Source organism: Amblyomma americanum, chromosome 10 (assembly GCF_052857255.1).
Source record: "Amblyomma americanum isolate KBUSLIRL-KWMA chromosome 10, ASM5285725v1, whole genome shotgun sequence".
NCBI classification, from domain to species: Eukaryota; Metazoa; Arthropoda; class Arachnida; order Ixodida; family Ixodidae; genus Amblyomma; species Amblyomma americanum.
In genome coordinates, this window is record NC_135506.1 from 26,518,879 (window position 1) to 26,528,986 (window position 10,108).

The window sequence follows — 10,108 nt, forward strand, 5'->3', positions numbered from 1 at the left end:
CTGCTTGTATCTTAGAAGGTATGTTACCGGAACGGAAACATCCGCGGATGTTTGGATTTTGTCTTCTGCACGTTTGCTGAGCACACCGATGTAAACATTTGAAGCTCCCGTTGTTAACGCTCTTAAGTCGAACACTGAGACAGTGTTAGCGAAGAATTCTTTTATCCCCTTTTACTCCCACCTTCTTCCCTCACCTTGCTGCGTGGTTCAGGTGTCCACCAAGAAGCCAGACAGTTACTGCATTTCCTTTTCTCAAAAACCAGATTTTTTTTCTAGGAAGAACTACTATAAAGAGACCGTAGACGAGGTTCCTTGACGGGATACCTGATTTATATCTGCTGCGGGTCCTCAGACCCAAGATATTAAACTTATTTTTGGAATATGGCAGAGTGCTCGGCTTGAAGCACTCTGGCACGGGTCGGCCCGGTATTGCACTGCCTCCGGGATCGGCCCGGGGCATATTAGCGCGGCGCGTCTTCTTTCTATCTTTGCTCTTCTATCCTTTAACTCTCCTACTTTCAGCACGCATGACTCGGCTTGAGCCAGTAGGCAGCTAGGCCCGTGCACTCCCTTTTCTTTTTGCTATCAGCAACAGCAGCAGGTTCCTTGTCGGGAGGCGGTGGCTTCCTGGCCTTATGGGGCTGGGATCTAGGGGCTCTCACATGTGTCAAAGGCCCCTTGTCAACGGGGGTATCTTTTGCTAAACCATCGTCGCCGCTTCAGATGACGCGGATGTTGCGACGCGCGTCCTTTTTTTTCAATCTTTCCTCTCCTATCTCTTTCATCTTTCCTACTGTCTGCACGTGGCAGCGATTGTGGCTCATCTTGAGGCAGTGGGCAGGCCAGTGCACTTTCCTTTTCATTCTTCCTGCAGTCGCAACTACTACTTTACGATTCTAAGGCAACGCGTGAACGACAGATGTCTCACGTCCCCTTCGCGAAACATCATACTTGCCCGACAGTCCCAATGCCAAAAGGTAAGAACAATGCTAGCTTGCAAAGAAAGGGCACGCAGGCACTTCGGTGGTGCGAAGCATATCTATTTGCTAGTGATGAAACGAAGTCAGTATGTGGACGAAAAAGCAAGCACTGTTTATGTAGGTGAGAGAATGGCGATCAACTACGGCAAAATTTTGCGTATTCTCTTCCAAAACGAAAATATACTTCAAAGACAAAACAAGCTTCGACGCGTCGAATATGACGCTCTTTGATGAATATTCTGCCGCTTGTGCACGGCATAGCGGTAGTTCATATGCAAAGGTCGAGTCATTTCCGCAGTGGGAACATAGAACAGGCCGTGGCCTTCCGCTTGCGACGTTGTGGCGTCTCGACGCCGCTGCGACTGTCGGCCCCCGTTACCTCGTCCAGCAGCGCCTTCTCGGAAAGGGTCATCAGCAGCAGCGAGAAGACCATCATATGGACGGCTGTCACTCCCACTGGGAGTGCGGAGAGGTCGCTGGGAAGGACGTCCTCGACGACCTTGAAAGCCTCCGACGCCATGGCGCCCAGCCTGCCGAATGTGTACGCTCCTGAGAAGGCCACGCTCCGGATCTGGGTGGGGAACAGCGCCACAGTGTGGACGCAGAGTAGAACGTAGGCAATGTTTAGCAGCAACTCCCGCCACATGAGGCCCAACTGAGACGGAAATTTGAGGCCCAAGAATTGCGTGGCCGCCTGGAAGAGCAGTAACAGGGAGACCGCCAGTAGAAAGACTACCAGGGGCTCCCGCCGGCCGTGATGCCTGATGATGAAGTAGGCTACGGTCATGGCCGGCACGTTAGCAGCGATTATCACCCACTTGACGGCCGAGATGTACGGCAGGTTAAGGTTCCGGTAGTAGTAGTTGACGTATAACGTGAACCAGCAGCTGAAGACGACGAAACAATGGGCCATCACTGTCCGCGACATGTAGCGCAGCCGCGGTTGGTAAGCCGCCGGATGCTGTTCCTCCTGCTGGTCGCAGTTAGCAGTTCCTGCTTTGCCGGCACGGGCAGCCAGCATCTCCTTGACCAGCTCAAGGCGTTCGATGACGACCTCGGGCTCTTCGTTGTTGATGCGGGCGGCCCAGAGGGCAACGCGTCGGGCTTCGTGGTAGCGCTTGTTGACGATGAGCCAGTGGGGCGACTCCTCGGTGAAGTACACTGTCAGGATGAGCGACAGCGCCGGGGCCACAAGACCCGCGTGGCAGATGCGCCAGTCGAGCGCCAGGTACGCGATGAAGCCCACGTACACCGGAGCGAGCACTGTGGGCCAGCAGACAGCGAGCGCGCAGAAGGCCTCCCGCGGCCCCGGAGGCGTTGACTCGAACAGGAGCACGAAGGCCACGACCTCGAGCGCGCTTACGGCCGCTGAAGACAAGAAGCGCAGCGCAATGAACACGACCGCCGTGGGCGCCAGGGGGGTGACCACTCCGGAGATTAGGAGCGCGCCCAGCGACGCCCACATGATGGGCCTGCGACCCCAGCGGTTGGACGCGAGCCCAGCGCACGGCACGGACAGTGCGCCTGCGCACATGAAGGCCGCGCTGAGGAGCTGCTGGTACCAGGCACGGTCACAGACCAAGTTCCAATGGACCACCACTGTGCGGCCCGTCATGCGCGTGTCGTAGTCCCAGGCGTCGCAAGCGACCACGACCCGAGCGTCGCCCTCGCCATCCGCGCCAGTTTCTGTCACATTCGGTGCCAGCGGCGTCTCATAGCGGTGGCAGCTATTGAACCTTGCTGCGGAGCCTGGCAACCGTGGCACGGACACGTTCTTCCAGGCCTCAGCGCTCATGTTGGAGTATTCGGCGCTGGGGCGGCACCAGTGTTCCACGGGCTCCAGATCGGTGGTGACGGCGAAGCTGTACGTGTAGGCGACGAACGTGGTGATCTCCGCGCAGAGCAGCACCAGCTTCTGGAAGCGTCCGAAGCCGAACACGACCATGGTCTGGAAGACCGTCTCCGTCTCACTCTCCGAGGCAGGCTCGGTCACCGCACGGAACAGGCTCGGCAGCAATGCTGACGCCAAGCTGCGGGAGCGCTTTCGTCTCGCCATGGTTCTCTCGATGGTTCGCCGGCTGTGTCGAAAACAGTGGCCCTTCTTCTTCACCCCAGGTATATGGCACATACCCACGCGGGGGGATTGGCCAAGGTGTAGCTGAATAAACAGTGGACCTCTTTAATCTTCTTCACCTTTAATCTTCTTACTAAGCATGGCACATACCCATGCAGGGGGATTGGCCAAGGTTCAGTAGATAATCCCAATGAGGTATTTGCACGGGAAAAATAGGCGTGAGAAGACTAAATCACTATAAAAATTGGAACAGTCAAATGAATTAAAGAAATATGAGTTACCAGGAATAGAATCGAGCATTTTTGGACTTGCGACAAAATTCTGTATACAGCTAACAAGGTCATCGATCAGTTGCACTTATGTAATCATGAAGGTAGCCGCAGACACTGCTTAACGGGAATCCCTTTGCGCTCGCACCGAACGAAAGAATAACTGGAAGCGACAGTGGGAGTCCTAGCCTCGAAAGAGGAACCTCTAAATACTGTTTTCTCTGAACAGCGAACCGCCAGCAAGAGAAAATGATCTATTGTTTCAACTTGCCCACATGATACACAAAGATTTGTCGCAGCGAACCCACATCTGCATAAGTACAAATTTAACAGGAATTATGCATCGCAGAAGCGTCATTGACACCTCACAAAGCCTTGATTTACACCACCGGATATTCCATGGGAACTTTAAGTGGCTAAAATCCACGGTATTGAGCAATGGATCACTCAGGTTGGCTGAAATATGTTGGAAGCGCTGGAAACGTGAAGTTTCTAACAGAATGAGGTGAGTGACGGGATAGATTACAGAAGCGCTGAGAGCTGACCTTGCCAATAAATCAGCCACCCCGTTAAAATAGACGCCCGAATTCCCAAGTACCCAGACAAAGCGGATCTCACGCACTGTGCGCGGAACAAAGAACCTAAGCGAACGATTCAATAAAGATTTTCCCGAATTTTGGAGAGAGACGAACTGAAAAGCAGTCTGCAAGAATAAGGACCCGTGCTACATGCCTAGGAGGTTTAATCGTAGGACGTACGTCATCTCTAGACGACCGCTCGCGCATGGGCATGCAAGTGTCAAAGACACGGCTGGTTTATCGTACTCTTTTCTATCTCGCGGTGGTGGTAGGCCGTAACACGTTTATTAAAACAGCCTTTTATATAGATTAGGCCTTAAAGAGGTCTTGGCCCATTGCAGGTTCCAGGTCCCGGGAGGCGAGCCGATGGACCACGGTAGACGTGGGGTATGGATGGGCGGGGTACTGGAAGGCCGAGTGACAAAGTTGAAGATCTTTTTTATGGCGCAAGGGCAGCTTTAGCCAGAGAGCGCCATGGCACAAGGTAGTTTTCCCTTTCACAAGGTGGGGTCAAAGACCGATTTCCCAACGAAGCCGAGCACCAGGCAGGGGAAAGCTTGTACTTATTGTATCACCGTAGGGTGCCCGGCGGCACTGGGGATCAACCCCGCACCTCCCGTATGCGATCCGGATGCTCGAACCACTGCCGGCTACCGCTGCGGTCCGAGTGGCACTGTGTAAGGCAATGTTCTATATCTGCATATGTGCGTGGTCAGTTTGAGCGCTGAGGTGTGGAAGTGTACTGGTACAACTAAAGTCTGGCGGTGTATGAAGGAGCCGTTCAAGCAAAACAGTGTGTGGAGGTGCGCGCGTTTTTTTTCCATGAGCTTATGGAAAGAAAATAAAAAGACTCGGGGATAACCCAGCGAGTGGACTACGCGACATAGAGTGAAGTGCGCGTTGATTAGGAAATGTGTGCCGGCACGCACCAATCATTGCAATGTGATAACTGTGGCCATGTCTGCCCGAATAGACGCGGTTCAGAAGCTGATGATTGGATGACTGTCTGGAGTTCGACCCATCGCAGTGCGGGTGGAACGCCTCACGTCGCGACCACGTTTGCGCCACCGCTGGTTACGCAATACTTTTCGCCACTCCGCTTGAACGGGAGCTGTGCGTGCTGCGACTACAAAGCTCTTATATGTTACTGGAAGCGGCTCTTGTTCGAAGAAACATGCCGTAACAAATAGTAAGGTTAGATGATGTAACGATGCTGTTGTTCATTGATGATGCTGCCGCTTGTTTGCTGACCCGGCGATATTGACGGACACTTTATCCAACTGTACCCGCTTATTTAGTTATATTACAAAGTGTTCGGCAGGTACTTCCACTGAAAGCTACAAACTCTCAAGCAGGCCGGAGCCCGCACCAAGCGGGATAGAGTAACACACAAACTATACAAGTTGAACACTGCGGAATCGGGCCAGAAGACGCCACCAAACGAGATATATCTGCCTTCTATCCGATGAGAATGTGTAATGGGTACTGGCGGCATTGAAACCATCGGCACCCCTGCCGCCTTGTCTATACGCTTTTCAGCATGCTCATAGCTTCATACAGTCGAACACAAAGGTAAATATCCTTAAGTAAAGGATGCTCCCCAGCTAATGGCGTTAACCGATTTTCATGACGGTAACCTCCTGTCATGTCACACTGGTGGCATGTGCAAGCGAATTGCTACGTCATGACAATCGGCGGAGTGGCAACTCTGCTTCAAAAAATAAATTTCTCCCGATTTATCTGGTTTAGGTAAATGAGACTTCGGAGCACTACATATATGTCCTTGTTTAGATGTTTCCTCTTCAATATTTTCATAAGCTAGAAAATTCAAGTTGCACCCAAATGTTCTCGATTTCGTTCCTTTTGCGATAAGCTACCCGAGGAGCTCGTTGCGATTCGGGTCGCCTTTCTCTGTTCAGTGGTCTCTGAAGCTACTTACGCGGCTCTCGACTGCACGTTCCACCGGCGACTTCATTTTTCTTTTTCGCGTGTCTCACTCATCTGCTTCCGCATCCCGTCCAGCAAGGTTATAAACCGGAACACGCTGTTGTGTTTGCACTATTATCAACACACGTTCTCTGCACAGGATACCATTTCAGATTTGATCAGTATGCTGTCTTGGACATTGCTTCTGTCTATGCTAACATGTCGCAATCCCGTGGAGAAAAGCGCTTCTGCAACTGAACCGTGTGCTGTGCGATGTCAGTGCACGTTAAAGATCCCCAGGTGGTCGAAATTATTCCGGAGCCCTCCACTACGGCACCTCCTTCTCTTCTTTCACTCCCTCCCTTGTCCCTTCCCTTACGGCGCGGTTCAGGTGTCCAACGATATATGAGACAGATACTGCGGCATTTCCTTTCCCTCCAAAACCAATTATTATTATTATTAACTGAAGCCTCCAGCTAGTGCACGATTCATCTGTGCAGCGAATGTGAGAAGGCTCCACTACTAGAGAGGTAACATCAACTAATGAAATGCAATGGACAAAAGCATTCTAGACACGAATGTATAATGGCAAGGGACTGGATCCACGGTCAATCAAGTCGTTCAGCACTGTGGGTGCTACGGTGATCTGAGGGCATTAGATCATGCAGCGCACGCAGCTTAAGCTTTGTGCTTCTCCGCGCCCGTCACCCAGTGACCGGCACGAAACGTGCGCATCCATAGGGCCCGTTGCATGTCTCCGTGGCACCTGAAGCTGTCACTCAAATGTTTCCCCGCAGTGGCAGAGGCAAAAGCGACAAAGGCTGACGTTAGAGCGCACCAGGTCTTCCCTCACAAGCCTTCTCTTGCTCTTTTATCCTTCCCGTTCATTTCGAAGTTGCTCGACATGGTGACTGAACCAATCTCCGCGTAGCAGCTAAATCGCACATCCATTTTAGCAGGCGCCGTTGCCACCGCGTCAAGCTAACGCGATGTCCGTAACTTGTTCCCGGCCATGGCGACCGCACAAAGCGAAATCCGCTGCCACCAGCCGACGGGTGATTGTCAGTGTAGTACAAGGGTAAAGACAGTGCACAAAAACAGTTTGCCAAGTGAGATCAGTGCCTTTAGCAATGGGATCTGCCGACGTCAGCATCGTTGGCGAGTAGCATTTCCGTGATAACGTGAATGGGGAATCTGGGCGAGCCTTCTCACTGGGCGTGCCCAACCGAAGTGGGCGAGATGGGGTGCGGCAGGATGCAGTCTCGACGTTCTCGTTATTTTCGGCGTGTAAAGGAAGCTCGGGGAAGTTCGGAAGAGCGTCGCGCCAGCTGTAGCCAATGGGAGGACGGCCTCGCGCCAGCTGCCGCAGAGTGGAGAGAGGGTGAGACGATGAAGAGCGAGAAACGCGGTTGCATGCACATGCTAGGAGATGAATAATAACGCACGTCTGCTCCATCGGTTTAACCAAGTTATAACCATACTTTTTTAACCTCCGACTTCATCGGTGTTAACTAAGCTACAGTACGGTACAACTTAAAAACAGCAGGTGGCAACACTGAGCCACTGCCCGCATCGTCCGTTATTACTACAATGAAACTGACTGGCAGCAGAGCAATACTACAGTGAACTAATAATAATGGTTCTTAAGGGAATGGCGCAGTATCTGTCTCATATATCGGCAGACACCTGAACCGCGCCGTAAGGGAAGGGATAAAGGGGGAGTGAAGGAAGAGGTGTCGTAGTGGACGGCTCCAGAATAATTTCGACCACCTGGGGATCATTGGTGTGCACCGACATCGAACCCGGCCGCGGCGGCTGCGTTTTTATGGAGGCAAAACGCTAAGGCGCCCGTGTGCTGTGCGATGTCAGTGCACGCTAAAGATCCCCAGGTGGTCGAAATTATTCCGGAGCCGTCCACACCTCTTCACTCCCCCTTTATCCCTTCCCTTACGGCGCGGTTCAGGTGTCTGCCAATATATGAGACAGATACTGTGCCATTCCCTTAAGAACCATTATTAGTTCACTGTAGTATTACTCTGCTGCCAAACAGTAAACGAAATCATCTTTTTGATGTTTGACTGTGTTAAACAAGCCAGGTACGAATATTCTAGTCACATTTTATTCTTGTGATTAGCACCTTGTTTAGGTTACAAGTATTTACAATGAACTACTTTTTCGTGGAGGAATTTAATGCCGCCGTCCTGAATACGGGCGGAGCTTCACTGCAGAACAGGCCGCGGTGGTTCAGTGGCTAGGTTGCGCGGCTATACTGATCCGGAGTTCCCGTATTCGAACCCGACTGCGGTGGCAGCATTTCGATGGAGGCGAAACGCATAGGCGCCCGTGTGCTGCGCGATGTCAGTGCATGTTAAAGATATAAAAATTGTTTTTTTTGGGGGGAAAGGAAATGGCGCAGTAACTGTCTCATATATTGTTGGGCACCTGAACCGCGCCGTAATTAAGGAAAGGGGAAAGGAGGGAGTGAAAGAAGAAAGGAAGAGGTGCAGTGGTGGAGGGCTCTGGAATAATTTCGATGACCTGGGGATCTTTAACATGCACTGACAAGGCACAGTACACGGGCACCTTAGCGTTTTTCCTCCAGAAAAACGCAGCCGCCGCGATCGGGCTCGAACCCGGGAACTAGCGCTCTAACCACTGAGCCACCGCGGCGGGTTAAAGATTCCCAGGCGGTCGAAATTATTCCCGGCGCCCTCTACCACACCTTTTTCCTCCTTTCTTTCACACCCTCCTTTATCCCTTCCCTTACAGCCTTGTTCAGGTGTCAGCCGATATGCGAGACAATACTGTGCCAGGCAATACTGTGCCGTTTCCTTTCCCCAAAAACCAATTTTTCTTCACTGCAGACTTGTGCTGCATTCGAATGCAGCTTAAAAACTTTAGTGGTGCAGTGAATATAGTATAACAACCACTCGTAGGCGTTTCCTAACCTCAGTAAATACCACTTCATGGTCCCTTAAAGTGTAGACCGACCACTGAGCGAAACGTGTTGCAAGGTTGTGGCGGGAAGACTGTGCCAAATGTGAGAACTGAGCACTGCAACGTGGAAGACACATTTAATAGTTTGTTTTGCATTGAAAACTGCATAAAAATACATCTTGCAATGAAACCTGTCATTATTGGTGTATCCCACCTCGTGACCACATCTCAGTAAAGTATAAAATATCGCTGATGTGCTTTAAGCACGAATTATTTCAGGAGTGTTCGCCATGTTTATATTTACTCTCTCTCCAGTGTGCCCTTCGATAAAAAAGAAAGCCACAGTATTTCGCGTTTCTTGGATGGAACAACCACCACGGTGCACTAGAACTTTCGTCTACGAGTCGTACATCAATGTGCCGTAACAGCTCTGGGTAGAGAAATTAAAATGGATGCTACTGCATACTATAAAACTGCCAATTACTGTCTAGGGGGTGAGATTGGCATTAGTTTATAGCATAGCGTTTTTGGTGATGTGAAATTGCCATAGCGCTCACTCATCTTAATTTCCAGCATTGGGACACATAAAAGCAGGCACATGCACTAATTGAAAAATTCTTGGTAAATATATTCTAGAAAGTTTCCAACATGAACTTTGCTGCATCCAGCACCTTAGGCAACAAGCTTTCCGTAGTGCTTAAAGAAAAAATTGGCCGCTTAAAATTCAGTGTTCAGAACATTTAAATTAGAAGAAATTCATTGGATAAAGATTCGTCTCCTGATCCTGCAGCTTTGTGTTGGTCTTTGACATAACTTAAGAATAGCCACAAAAAAGTAATGAAATGCCCATTTAAAAAAATGCACGACATACTAATGTCTCAAATCTAAATAACAGCGCTAACAGATTTTTCATATTGGCTTTTGAATGTGGCACACTAGCTTGCATAATGCACATGTAATGATTTTACTCCTTCATAAAGTGGGAATTAAAGGGTTATTGCACATTTAAAAAAATGCTAAGCACTCATTTTTATTAACTGAACGTGTAAATATTTTCATAAAGTCTCTCATGTGATGTAGACCCAGATAAAAAAAAAGTCAATTCTGGGCTGGATAATGCAACCAGAAATTGTGTCCGGCTGGAACATTTCTTGCTTCAAGCAGGATGTGTTTTCTACCTGCTTTCCAGCTCCAGCTGCCAAGCCACTGCACAGAGTGCCGTTCCGCCTGGCAACTCCTTATTTTCCAGGTAAAAGCCACTGAATGTCAGTCTTTATGTGGATGAAAATATCGAAGCAGCTAGGCGGCCAATATTTAAAATCATACGTTTCACTCAATGACTGC

General features: G+C 50.3%; 1 protein-coding gene and 1 pseudogene across 1 annotated transcript; one reads left to right on the forward strand and one right to left on the reverse strand.

The window, feature by feature from the left end:
• Nucleotides 1–331: 331 nt before the first annotated feature.
• On the forward strand, nt 332–460 carry LOC144108951 (U2 spliceosomal RNA; annotated as a pseudogene).
• Nucleotides 461–1,158: 698 nt separating this feature from the next.
• LOC144107482 (solute carrier family 22 member 7-like) lies at nt 1,159–3,048 on the reverse strand. The gene has a single exon (XM_077640500.1). It carries the CDS (start codon nt 3,034–3,036, stop codon nt 1,267–1,269), a length of 1,770 nt encoding a protein of 589 aa, XP_077496626.1. The 5' UTR covers nt 3,037–3,048; the 3' UTR covers nt 1,159–1,266.
• Between the last annotated feature and the right edge of the window lie 7,060 nt (nt 3,049–10,108).